The sequence below is a fragment of the Paecilomyces variotii genome, assembly GCF_004022145.1.
Source record: "Paecilomyces variotii strain CBS 101075 chromosome Unknown C8Q69scaffold_6, whole genome shotgun sequence".
Lineage (NCBI taxonomy): Eukaryota > Fungi > Ascomycota > Eurotiomycetes > Eurotiales > Thermoascaceae > Paecilomyces > Paecilomyces variotii.
In genome coordinates this window covers 1,239,126-1,251,151 of record NW_021167145.1, presented here as the reverse complement: position 1 = coordinate 1,251,151, position 12,026 = coordinate 1,239,126, and the positions used below count along the sequence as shown (strand labels likewise).

Genomic DNA, 12,026 nt, shown 5'->3' with positions numbered 1-12,026 from the left:
CAAATAGTTCTGCAGCCTCCTTCTGTCAAGATCACAATGACCAACGTAGCTTGATCTTCCTGGGTGATAAAGATCAAGTTCTGAAGAAACGAGGCAGAACACCAAGATACTAAGTTTGCGCAGCTTCTTTGCACTGACAACCTGTACTTGAAGTTAGCGCTGACCATGTGACAGGAACTAGCATGAGAAAGATGTTCAATAACAAAAGCAAAAGCTGTCGCGATGACTCTCTCCCTATAAGAGACAACAGAGTCCGCGAAATTCCAGGACTCCACCCCCAAGGACATACGGGATAAACGCGCCTAATAAGGTACAAAACAGACGCAGTCACAAAGTCCCTGCAACCAAGCTAGAGAAAGAAACCACCGACAGCCATCAGAATACGAAACATCGAACCTACCTCGACACTCTACTTTTTTTTAGCAACGAAGCCACGAATCCTCCTGACGAAGAGAAGATAAGTGACGACAGCCAGACAGACAGAGCAGGAATAACGTCCCGCCAAGTCCAGCCCAGAGAAACGGACAGAAAGAACAAACAATTAAAACACCCTCCGGCAAAAGAAGAAGAAGAAGAAGAAGAACAAGCAGCGGACCGAACTCCTTCGATCTGAAAGATCAGTGCCTCTCCCTTGGTCAAATACAATCCACACTTAATCGCTCCAATCCGTTTCTCTCCTCTGTTGAATCTTGACGAGTACCTAGCTAGGGAACTAGGGAATAATGATGATTCGAGCCACGTCCGATTAGACTTCCGACGCGAGGTCACGTTACTTCATAATCTCCGAGTTCGCGTCTCTATTTAAAGCACGATAAGTGACGGCTGTTTCGGAGTTCGGAGAAACATCGCCTTCCGAGATGGATGATGCGATCTCGAGGGGCAAGGAATGACTGATATATACAGAGAACGATTTGATTCGTTGTCGTAACTATTATTCTATTTGAGAGAACTACCTGCTTAGAACTAGAAACCTCGTGTAGCATTAATAATGAAGCCTCTATCGTATTCCTTAATGCAAAGTTCAAACCACATGTCGCTTTTATGCCATGCAGCAATAACTAGACGATTATGAATGTGAGTATGTACACGAAACCGCCATCTACAGTCCGAATTCAGCTCTAAGCGCATCACCGAATCGCTTGATCGCTTCGGTGATCTTATCCGCAGGCGCAGCTGCGAAGGTGGAGCGGAAAAACATCCTCTCCTCGGCGGCGCTGCGGTCGGCCTTGAACCAGCTGCCGCGAGAGACGAGGACACCCCTGTCAATGGCGGCCTGGAAGATGGACTCCTCGATATCAGAGTGCGATGCTTCCGTTGTGAGTCCAGGGTGCTTGCGCCAGTCTACCTCGACCCAGTGCTGCGAATGTTAGATACAGATCGGGTCACACAATTATGTATGGTTGCAGAGACTTACAAACATGCCTGCCGCCGGGGCGATCCAGCTAGCAATTTCTTTGGGGAGATATTGCTCACAAGCGTGCAACATGGCGTTTCTGCGCTTGGTATATTGCATGCGAAGGTCGATCAGCCAGTCGAGGTAGCCGCCGTGTCCCCATTGCTCCTCCAGCAGCTTGAACAGGACGATTTGGGAAATACCGCTGGGATTCTGGGTAGAGGTCTCAAAGTGTCTCACGAATCTCTCCACGACCTGCTCAGAGGCAACAATCCAGCCAACTCTGGAACCAGGAGCGATGACCTTCGAGAAGGATTCGAAACGCAGGACACGTCCGTCGACGTCCAGGCTCAGGAACGACGGAATCAGAGCCTTGAGGAAGTCCTCGTGGGTAGCTGGCGGAGGCACCTCAGGTCCGTCTGCTCCCGTGTACGGCTGCATCTGGAGGAAGTAGTAAGGCTCATCCTCGACGATGTAAACATCGTGCTTCTGCGCAACCTTGTACACAGCCTTGCGCCGCTCGAGAGACTGAGTAGCGCCAGTTGGGTTCTGTCCCGATGGCACGGTATAGAGGAGATGCGGTCTGCGAGCGCCTCTGGCCTTCTCGTCCCAGTTCGTCAATATCTCGTCCAGAGATTCCGGAAGAAGACCTTCCTCGTCCATCTTGACACCCACTGCTTTGATGCCATGCGGTAGAGCCGTCTCGAGAGCGCTTGAAAAGGTGTATTCCTCCATGAGAATGTAGTCACCTTTCTCACATAAAATCCTCAACGCCGCATCCCAGGAAGCCGTGCTTCCCGGCGTCATACAGCATTGCCAGTCGGCATATGGTGGGTTGTGCACGATCTGATCTTCAACTTAGTTCTCCATGTCCATACTCTGTTAGATCGTAGTGCGTACCTCAGTGTGCTCCGTCACAAAACGCAGCATCGGACCGGACCCGATGGCCTGACCATAGTTGAGAGCGACCTCCAGATCTAGCATCCCCGAGTCAGAATCAACCGCCCAAAATGAACAATTATCCAGCCATTCTCACCATATACACTCTTTCCCTCCCGAACATCGTGCTTTCCAGCATGGGCAATCGATCCAGTCGTCCGAGTCTCCTCCTCCGAAAAGTGCGGCGGCGTCGGAACTTTGATCTCGATATGTTCTATCGGGAAATGTTCAGCCGAAGGAAGACCTCCTCCCAGAGAGATCATTCCCGGCTTCTTAAGGTACTTCGCAGCGCCTTTGAGAGTCGAAGGCTGGTTATACAAAGCGTCAACTCTGAACGTGACTCCATCTAATTTATATTCCCGCCATCATAGACAACTTAACTGACCTGCTTCAGCTTGGCCTCCTCGGAAAGCAAGTCTACAGCAAAAAGCCAATACACATTAGCTATCGCAATTGCGATCAAATTTCGAAAACAGAGGGACGAAAGACTCACGATCCCATTTCTTCGCCTTTGGCTTCTTGTAGCAACCCTAAAACACACAACCATTTCCGTCAGTCTGTCGATACGGCGAGGCGACAATGCAGCGCGACGCAAGCTAATTGACTGCTATAGCGCTCAAGCGCCATGGAGACAAGACGCCTTACAGGACTCTTGAACATATCACTGCTGGCCGCAGCGGCCGTCCCTGTAGGCACCTTGGCGGCCTGCAATCTCCATGCCGCGACGCCCGTGACGGTGAGCGGATCGGGCACGACCACGGTGGTCGTATCAGAGTCGGCCTTCACATCAATGTCGAGCGGAGCGGGAGGACTCATCGTGAAGGCAAGGGCGGAGAAATATAAGTAAAAGGGAAAAAAGAAAAAGGAATTAGAAGCAAGAATAGGTATCCGCAGTTGATCAAGTCGCAACAATAAGGGCCTGGTCTGGATCTGGGCGCAATGAATGAATAAATGAATGAATGGATGGGAGGGGGCGAGGTTCAGAGTAGAGACAGCATTTTTGCCATTCTTGAGTCACTTGCCCAGTATTCTGATTACATGGCGCGCGCGGGGTCAATCGCGCCGATGCTATCCAGCTTGGCAGCCTTTCGATGTATAACTATATGGTAATATATGGTGATAAAATATAGAAACATGATGTAACTAACAGAAGCTGCAGAGGGTTATTGGCGATATTATTATTATTATTATTATTCAATCGTCCACGAAGCGGCAGCTCTCAATCACACTGCGCGCATAGAAATGGCTATCGCCGGGGGTACTTAATGGCCGTGCCCTTATCGATAAGGGCTGGGGTGCCGCCATCCCGCGTTCTTCTTACAAATCGATTCGGCGCAGTTGATCAATGAGAGATACGAGGAGGGAGTAGGGTAATATTAATAGAGGGTCACAAGTGATCATTGTTGCATTGGCATGTAATGATCATTCTCCGTGTTCCATTGTTCCATTGTTCCATTGGGTGACATGGTTAGTTACACTATGGGATTACACCGTCGACGTATATAATGGAAGTTATATATATATGTACCTATAGTTGACAAGTCTGCGGAGCATGACAAGTCATCATCTGCATCTCTATGGGCTACGGGGCCGCTTAGGGAGCTTCTCAACGTATTTACCATCTGTACCATCGAGCTGCGCTTCCAACACAGCACTCGTCCCCTGGCGGACGCTCTCAATGGCCTGGGGCAGCAGTTCCGCCAGAGTCTTGACCGTACTCGCCCGGCCGGCCCAGATCTCTCCACCAGCCGCCGCCTTGGCAATACCGGCATAGTCTGGCGTCGGGGCGAAGGAGATGTTGAGCTCCTCGTTGGTGGCCCGCGACGCATCGCCGTCGGGGTGGACGAGCAGCATACTCTTCCGGGGAGCGTTCCAGCCCTTGTTGTTCAGCACGATGGTCAGGATGGGAATGTTATAGCGTCTGGAAATCCAGTAGACAGATCCGGGCACAGAGAAGAGGTAGGTGCCGTCTCCAACAATCTGGCACACAAACTTCCCCTTGTTGTTACCGCCATGCTGTTCATCAGTGGCCAGCTTGATGCCCAGTGCACCACCGCCGGACCAACCAAGACCACCACCTCCGCAGTTGATGAAGGAATTAGGGATGGTAGCACCAATCTGGTCAGAGACAAATGCGGTTAGGGTTACAGCTTCGATGGCCCAGATAGTATCCGCAGGACACGCCTGGCGGAGCTGCGAGGTCACATATGACACATTTATAGATGCGTAGTCGCCGCCCGACGGCACAGCAGCCAACGCAGCAATCTCTTGCTGCCGTTGTCGGTGCTCTTCCTCCAGACGTTGTCCGCGCGAGGCAAATTCGGCGCTACTGACCGCCTGTGACAAAGTCGGATGGGAAGAAATATACTCGTGGAGCTGCTTAAACGCTACCGTCGAGTCCGCCTTGAAGGTGGCTATGGCGGGAATATAAAAGACGGGCATCATCTGCTTCAAAGGATCCACATCAATGTGAATTATCTTGGCGCTGTCCTTTGGCTTGCACAGGGTTGGGATCCATGGCACATCACAGTCGACAACAAGAATGAAGTCGGCAGTCTTGATGGCATCGTGGATACCATAGCGCAACCCCAGAGATGCAGGGTGATCTGCTGGGAAGCACATGTCGCTTCCACCGGTGTCGAGGACACGAAGGCCCCTGACTGTGTTAGTGAGGGTGACCAACTCCTTCACAGCGCTGCTGGATCGACCCGTATAACCGACGATGGCCAACGGTTCCTTCGCGGCAACGAGTTCACGTGCAATCTGCTCGACCCCCTGAGGTGGAAGTGCAGACGGACCAACAGGTCCCCATACAGTCCGGTCAATCGTGTAAGGCTCAATATCCTCCTCCATTACCTCTCGGGCGCCCACCAAGTATACGGGCCCCTGGGGGTCACTCGTCGCAAACTGCAAGGCACGATTGACCATCTGCTTGACATTCTTGCCCGTCTTGATCTCTCCCGTATAGCGACAGTATTGCGCCACAATCTGTTTCTGATCGCGGACATCTTGGATCCAGTGGATGTATTCCGTGCGGGAGCCCCGCATTTCCCCTTCAATAGTGAACGGGGACAAGCCGGCAAAGATCAAGACTGGTGCGCGGCCCATCGAGGCATTGTGAACTGCGGCAGCGAGACCCTGTGTTCCTACATCGACATGGACGATCACGCACTGGGGTTTTCCCGTAAGACGGGCGTAGCCATCGGCCATGGAGAGAGCGACCATCTACCGAGACGGGGTAAAAATGCGGGTTAGCTTGGATGGATCATGGACGCCGACGCTACCCGCGAGCTTATGCTCACCTCATTTGGACAAGTGATGATTTTAGGGAACTGGTCCTTGCGCTCATTCTGGCCCTTCACCATCGCCTCGAGGATCGATGGGTGGTCAGATCCCAGGTTTGCGAAGACATGCGTTATGCCGGCCTGTTCTTGTCAGTATGGGTAGACTCGACAGTTGGATTCACATATGTATGTACTGTACCTCCCAGAGCGCCTCAAAGAAGGCGAACGAAGCTGTATAGACCCTATATAGTTGTTCAGCGTTAGCAAAGAGCGCAGACGAACCGTCGCGAGTTTCAAGTAGTAGATCTATGCATACATCTTGGATTGGTCTGTGACCGCAATCCGTCACGAGTTGGATTCTAAGTCGAATGGGTATAATTTGCGCTCCTTTGGAGTCTATTGAAGAGATCAATAAAGGTGGGAAATTGACAACGAGAAGTTGGGGCCGTCAAGGAGAGATCGAGGGTTTAAAGAGCTCGGACAACTCCCCGGAGCAGCTCATCAACAAAGACATCGGCGTGTGTCCGGGTCCCCTCGGGTGATTGTTATCGCGGGGAATTCACACGCAACTGCGGGGTGTCGGCTTGTGTATCGGGAATGCAATAAGCTGTCACTTCTTATTTGCTGAGGTATACAGAAATATAACCAGAAATTCATAATCCAGGGCATAGTTTGTCTAATATATATATGAGAGTTGATTATTTCGAGGTATGTTGTGGCGAGGACTGTTACCGTATGAGGATACTTCTTCTACGGATTGTCTAGATCAAGATGCGCCGACTTACAGGGCTCGCAACTGTTATGCCCTGTTCTCCTCACAGATACTTGTCTGGGACTTGAGACTTCTGGAAAATATTATTCAAGTCAACAATAAGATATAATTGATTCTGTATACAAAATAATGATAAAGCCAACATTTCTGTCAAATAAAACATCACATCAAGTCGAGTTAAGGTATAAGGTGCCTATGTATTAAATGACACGAGGATTGCGTGATAATATCTAGAGCACGATCGCGATAACCCCAAACCACCGGTAGAGGTCGGTCCCACACTGCCGAGAGACACATACGAAGTAGTAGTTAACTATGTGTTAGATCCAGCTAGGACCAGACCTCTAAGGAGTTCTCCTTTTTGGTCGAGTCGTCTAGACTTCCGATATTATGCATACTCTAGGATCTCCTGATACTCAGTAGTATTTACAATCGAATACCTGCGTCGTTGTTTCTCCGCCATTGATGGGTATCTACGGCCGGGGACGCGGGGGATGAAGTATTTCTCCCTACACTAGACAAGAACGACGAGGTCTGTACTTTCATACTTGACAGTTTGAGGCCTTGGAAGATAGTTAGTTGACTGGTGGTGCGCCCGGCGTGACTTAGCATACTGACCACGCCTAGACTATTCTATGCCTGAAGCTAAAATTGTAGTCTCTCTATCCACAACGCAGCATCAGTCAACCCAAATCGATTCGTTTCCTTCAGAGGGAAAACTTAGGTCATATAGCATACAGCTAGCTGCTTGCTTGACTCTAGAGCCTGGTGGTTAAACTCATAATATTTGTCTCTTAACGGAAATCCTGAGAAACAAAGAAAGCATGGCGATGGTTCTTTTTTTTTCTTTTTCCTTCTGTGCATTTATCTATATATAGTTATAGCGACCTGGAAGTGACATACGTAAGTCTTTTTCCCTCAATATTTATTCGTGGTAAGCTGAACCCCAGGATTTGCGGGTAATTAACCAATACAGTAAATAACAACTTTTAGTCCAAAGCTTGGCTGGCGATCCGGGACTATGACGTTGGTGCAGTGGCTAAAACGTAACCAAAGCAGCCGATTATCATTATTATCTTCGAGCTCCAACATTATTACCATTATTAACCGGAGATCATGATCGAGTTCCGTGTGAGCTAAGTAGATGCTGGCGTCATCGCCCTGGAATCCACAAGAAACCCATCCATGGACCTGATGTCGTCTTGCTTGCCGTGAGTTTATTATTCACTGTCTTGATAACCCTCTTTGACACTTAAGTGATGGACAAGTTACTTGACTTGCACGTCGCAGACGACGGCATACCCAGTTCTGTCCTGAAAGTTTCAGCCTTGCTCTCTTCTGCCATCGTGGGAGCCATCATGGTTTGCATAGCTCGTCAACCGAAGAGCGTCAACCATACTCGATGCGATAATATTCCGCCTCGCGTCTATGATTTATGCCACAGCAATAAAAACGTCACGTCCGAACTGGAGGACCATCCCGACGAGTCTCCTGGGCGCATCGCACACAGGCTTTTCCACCACGATGAAGCTGTCAAAGAAGATATCGCGGGTCCCATCAAGGACGTCGCAGATAAAGACAATGCCTTGGAAAGAGCCTATGAGTGTGGCATATGGGGTCCCTCGCGGCCAAGTGATCTCTTCCTGAAGGTCAGCTGCGATCAAGAGAACATTTGCAATGAGCACCATTTATTAACTGTCGCAGATATACCACGACGCATTATGTACCCTGGAAAAGAACCCTTTAGCCGGGGTAGTTTCTCCATCGCTGATGGGGAGCAGAGGGGTTGTTCCCTTAACCATTATCGGACCGTTGCCCGATCTCTGTCGCCATATTTCGAACTGCATTGTCCGTGCTGAGAAGGAGATATTCCTGGGGACAAACTTCTGGATCTACTCAGACGCTTCGACACTTGTGACCGACGCCTTTCGAGAATTGTCAAGAAGAGCAGGCCAGCGAGGAACCAGGGTCGTTGTCAAGATGCTCTACGATCGAGGTAACCTCAAACAGGTAATTCTTGAAGACAACTGTCAGTACAGGATGTCGCGAGCTGACAGCATAAAAGGTATACGACAATCACCAACGCGTGTCCGCAGAGGAATACACCAGCGCCAAAGTAAAGCTTCCTCCGCCAGAAGAGATACCAAACATCGACCTTGAACTCATCAATTACCATCGTCCTATGCTTGGTACGTTCCATTGCAAGTTCGTCATCATCGATCGCAGAGTGGCACTTCTGCAAAGCAGCAATATTCAGGACAACGACAATCTGGAGATGATGATCCGTGTCGAAGGGCCCATTGTGGACTCATTCTACGATATGGCTCTCATCTCCTGGCACAAAACCCTCAACCCTCCCCTTCCGATGTTTGGTTTCCCAGCATCAGATGCCAAAATTCCCAGCTTTGGACAGCAGACGTACACGGGGTCAGAAACAGAACAGACAGGGCCTTTGCCCGAGCATACCACGAAAGATCCTCATTACGACCCTGATATCAGTTCTGAAGCAAAGAGAGTCAACGGCACAGTCGAGCCTAGACCGGGCGAAACGAGAACGCAAGCCGTCACTCGTCACTTAAGTATGTACACATTTTTTCATTTCTTTCTGACACTGCTCAATACATACTAACTTAACCCAGACACCACCATCCAACCAAACGCCAAGGGCGATGCTCCTGATTCCGACCAAGAAGTCCCCATGAGAATCTACGTCCAGCACAAATCCCACGACCCCTTCCCCATGGCCATGGTCAACCGCGAACCTTGGGGTGGTAAGTTCCAATTTCCCTTCGTCTGCCCTCCCAAGCACAGAACAGAACAACCTAACATTCAGTCCACAGCACCCAACCACTCCAGCGTCCACACCCCCCAAAACGCCGCCTTCCTCTCCGCCATCACCAACGCGCGCCGCTCCATTTTCATCCAAACACCCAACATGAACGCCGAGCCGATCCTCAACCCGCTTGTCGATGCAGTCCGGCGTGGTGTCATCGTCACCGTCTACCTATGTCTAGGATACAATGACGCCGGCGAACTCCTTCCCTTCCAGAACGGAACGAACGAAATGATCGCGGATCGACTTTACAGATCTCTCAAAACGGACGAAGAGCGCTCCCGTCTTCGAATCCACTACTACGTCGGAAAAGACCAGACAAAACCAATCCATAATAGCTTCAAGAGCAGGAGTTGTCATGTTAAACTCATGATTATTGACGAGAAAGTTGCTATTCAAGGTATGTTATTCTTCCCATTACTACCGCCAGAATTTTACCTACCTACTATACCCCGAATCCAAACCAGACCAAACCAAGCAAACAATAATCACTAACGAACCCATCCTAGGAAACGGCAACCTCGACACCCAATCCTTCTACCATAGTCAAGAAGTCAACCTGCTGCTCGATTCACCCTTAATCTGCCGCGACTGGCTCGATCAGATTAATCGGAACCAAAACACCGCAACGTACGGCCTCGCCAGTCCAGAAGATGGATGCTGGCATGATCCCGTCACGGGGGAACTTGCGACGAATTCAATCGGGAGGGATCCAGGACGGTTTAGTTGGGCTAAGGGTGTCATTGGTGCGATTAAGAGGGTGCAGGGTGCAGGGGGGTTTTGAAATGTTGCAGGTATATCAATATCAAATTGAGGGGGGGGTGTGCTGGTGATTTTGATCTTCTCTCTAGTTATGGGGATGAAAGGTTCTGTATGACTCATGATTGTGATGTTATCATGTATGTATAACTATTAGGTTCTTTACTGTATTATGAATGACGACCGTAATGGATGTATGATTCATTTCTTTGGCATGATTATACTAGGAGGGTGCCGGAGACTTTTTATCTTCTCCCCCCTATCGGGAAAAAGGGCCCGCCTAGGTAACTCATATGTTCCTAGAGATTATAAGCATTATAGGAATATCGCTGATTAGATCTTCCCAACACCCTGTAAGGTAAGGTAGACATCTGTGCCCCAGCCCCATAGACTCTGCACAGCGATGCCTCCACCAAAGTACTCCGCATACGCTCTGCTCAACGGCAATCCATATCCGAGTCCAGCAATGCTGCTACCATTACCACCAGCGCCAGAGATGGTGTTCAGCGCGTCGAGATTACCATTCTCCGAACCCGGGAGGTCATCCTCCGAAAAAGTCGTGAAGCTATATGACCATATATGCGGCAGGACTTCCGGGGGGATTCCACCACCGCGATCCCGGAGTCTAATAGTAATGCTCTGGGACGAGGGACGAGAAAGCTTAATCGCTTCGTGAGCGATGGGATCATCCGCACCGTCAGATTTACTGAATCTCAAACCCGCCTCACTGCTGCTATCTTTGCCGGTTTCGGACATCTCCCGAACATGCGCTCCTGGTACATCTGGTGCCGCGGCAATGGTTACCTCGATAGGTTCCCGGTCATTACCTGATTCGATCGTAGCACGGAAAGCGTTTTTCAACAGTTCCGTGATGATGTATTCGATATGCACGGGAACATGCGCAAAGCTGGCTTCTGGTTGTCCGTCGATGACAAGTTTCGGTCGGACACCGTATCTCAGTTCGCAGATCTCTCCTACGAAGTCCTCGCAAGATCTGATGATCCGTTCGGGACGAAGAGCAGTGTCGATGACACCAATATAGTTAGAAGGCACCGACTCCCTCCTCTCAGGCGGCGGGTTGGGGTCTTCATCACTGATGGGTTGAGACGCGAAATGCAGAGCCAGGTGCTGTTCGGCTATTAATCTCGTTCCGATTCTCGCGCGCAGATGCGAGTCTAGAAACCGTGTCACTTCCGCGGGACTGATGTATTTCCTGCACTCTAGAAATCCTCGCGCGAGGACGGGGATTGTGTTCGTATGTGTCTGGACTAGGTCTGCCATTACCTCGGCGAATTGCTTTTCTTCTTCCAGATTGGTGATCTGCCGCTGCTGGTAGGGTAGGAGCGTCGATAAGGAATGTAAGTAGTTATGATAGATCCTCGACACGTGAGGATTGGACACGACGATAAACGGAAGATTCCGCAGGGCTTGAATTCTGGACGCAAGTCTCGCAGGTAGGAGAGATAATGTGAAGTTCGCAGAGGCTAACAGAGCCTCTTTATCCAGCGGAGGACGGCCATGTCTGGAGAGTGGGTTCGGTCAGCATGGACCCATGTTGTTCTGAGCATCCACGAGACTGTACCTGAGGAGGTCTCCAAGCGTCAACGGCGGACGACGGCTGGATGCCAACCGTGTAATCTCGTCGTCGGCGACATGGGTGCGCGGCGAGGTCTGAGTCCAGTACCGTCGCGTGGACGGTGATGTGTAGGAGCAGCGCAAACGAGCATGCAAAATGACTCTACATTTCCGGTTAGAAACGTGAAATGGGTTTCTGGATGCCATATCAATGACTGGCCATGCTGCGGGCTCAGGCTTCGCGTTGTCTTCGCGACCGTCACGAAAGGATGGAAACTGGAGATTTAAATTAAATACTCAAGTGGAGAGTTGGAGAGTTGGAGACGAAGATAACTTGCAGATCTTCTCCGGATGACACCACATCGTGGGGTTCGGCCCCGGGCCCGCGCGAGCTTTCCCCGACCCCATATTATTGCTTATTATCATCTACTAACAACACAGTGTTTCTCTCATAGTCAATTAAGAGATTTC

The 12,026-nt window shown here is 50.2% G+C and overlaps 4 protein-coding genes across 4 annotated transcripts; 1 reads left to right on the top strand and 3 right to left on the bottom strand.

Annotated features, from left to right (window-relative positions):
• Positions 1-821: 821 nt before the first annotated feature.
• Positions 822-3,531, bottom strand: C8Q69DRAFT_469337 (aromatic amino acid aminotransferase). Its single transcript, XM_028630755.1, has 7 exons — positions 2,978-3,531; positions 2,826-2,862; positions 2,718-2,749; positions 2,430-2,640; positions 2,294-2,370; positions 1,415-2,239; positions 822-1,357 (listed from the first exon to the last, which is right to left on the bottom strand). Exons 1-7 carry the CDS (start codon positions 3,146-3,148, stop codon positions 1,100-1,102), a joined length of 1,611 nt encoding a protein of 536 aa, XP_028484862.1. The 5' UTR covers positions 3,149-3,531; the 3' UTR covers positions 822-1,099.
• Positions 3,532-3,679: 148 nt separating this feature from the next.
• On the bottom strand, positions 3,680-6,851 carry C8Q69DRAFT_528333 (putative thiamine pyrophosphate enzyme; the record flags this gene model as incomplete). Its single annotated transcript, XM_028633674.1, has 4 exons — positions 3,680-5,557; positions 5,635-5,757; positions 5,816-5,858; positions 6,787-6,851. The coding sequence occupies 4 exons, from the start codon at positions 6,849-6,851 to the stop codon at positions 3,908-3,910; spliced, it is 1,881 nt and encodes a 626-aa protein (XP_028484861.1). The 3' UTR covers positions 3,680-3,907.
• A 591-nt stretch (positions 6,852-7,442) lies between these two features.
• On the top strand, positions 7,443-10,159 carry C8Q69DRAFT_285632 (phospholipase D active site motif protein). The gene is made up of 6 exons (XM_028626959.1): positions 7,443-8,037; positions 8,093-8,398; positions 8,454-8,967; positions 9,028-9,159; positions 9,229-9,621; positions 9,731-10,159. Exons 1-6 carry the CDS (start codon positions 7,648-7,650, stop codon positions 10,003-10,005), a joined length of 2,010 nt encoding a protein of 669 aa, XP_028484860.1. The 5' UTR covers positions 7,443-7,647; the 3' UTR covers positions 10,006-10,159.
• An 8-nt stretch (positions 10,160-10,167) lies between these two features.
• Positions 10,168-11,904, bottom strand: C8Q69DRAFT_469326 (branched-chain alpha-ketoacid dehydrogenase). The gene is made up of 2 exons (XM_028630754.1): positions 11,563-11,904; positions 10,168-11,502 (listed from the first exon to the last, which is right to left on the bottom strand). The coding sequence occupies exons 1-2, from the start codon at positions 11,760-11,762 to the stop codon at positions 10,314-10,316; spliced, it is 1,389 nt and encodes a 462-aa protein (XP_028484859.1). The 5' UTR covers positions 11,763-11,904; the 3' UTR covers positions 10,168-10,313.
• Positions 11,905-12,026: the final 122 nt, after the last annotated feature.

What these genes read in the sequence shown, in the direction of transcription:
- C8Q69DRAFT_469337 (XM_028630755.1), bottom strand. Translation starts at nt 3,148, where the DNA reads ATGAGTCCTCCCGCTCCGCTCGACATTGATGTGAAGGCCGACTCTGAT. An exon ending in GTGATATGTTCAAGAGTCCT is followed by an intron (nt 2,863 to 2,977) that starts GTAAGGCGTCTT and finishes TGTGTGTTTTAG; the next exon opens with GGTTGCTACAAGAAGCCAAA. An exon ending in TTGTGACGGAGCACACTGAG is followed by an intron (nt 2,240 to 2,293) that starts GTACGCACTACG and finishes GTTGAAGATCAG; the next exon opens with ATCGTGCACAACCCACCATA.
- C8Q69DRAFT_285632 (XM_028626959.1), top strand. Translation starts at nt 7,648, where the DNA reads ATGGACAAGTTACTTGACTTGCACGTCGCAGACGACGGCATACCCAGT. An exon ending in CAAGTGATCTCTTCCTGAAG is followed by an intron (nt 8,038 to 8,092) that starts GTCAGCTGCGAT and finishes TAACTGTCGCAG; the next exon opens with ATATACCACGACGCATTATG. An exon ending in CGAGAAAGTTGCTATTCAAG is followed by an intron (nt 9,622 to 9,730) that starts GTATGTTATTCT and finishes AACCCATCCTAG; the next exon opens with GAAACGGCAACCTCGACACC.
- C8Q69DRAFT_469326 (XM_028630754.1), bottom strand. Translation starts at nt 11,762, where the DNA reads ATGGCATCCAGAAACCCATTTCACGTTTCTAACCGGAAATGTAGAGTC. An exon ending in ACGCTTGGAGACCTCCTCAG is followed by an intron (nt 11,503 to 11,562) that starts GTACAGTCTCGT and finishes CCCACTCTCCAG; the next exon opens with ACATGGCCGTCCTCCGCTGG.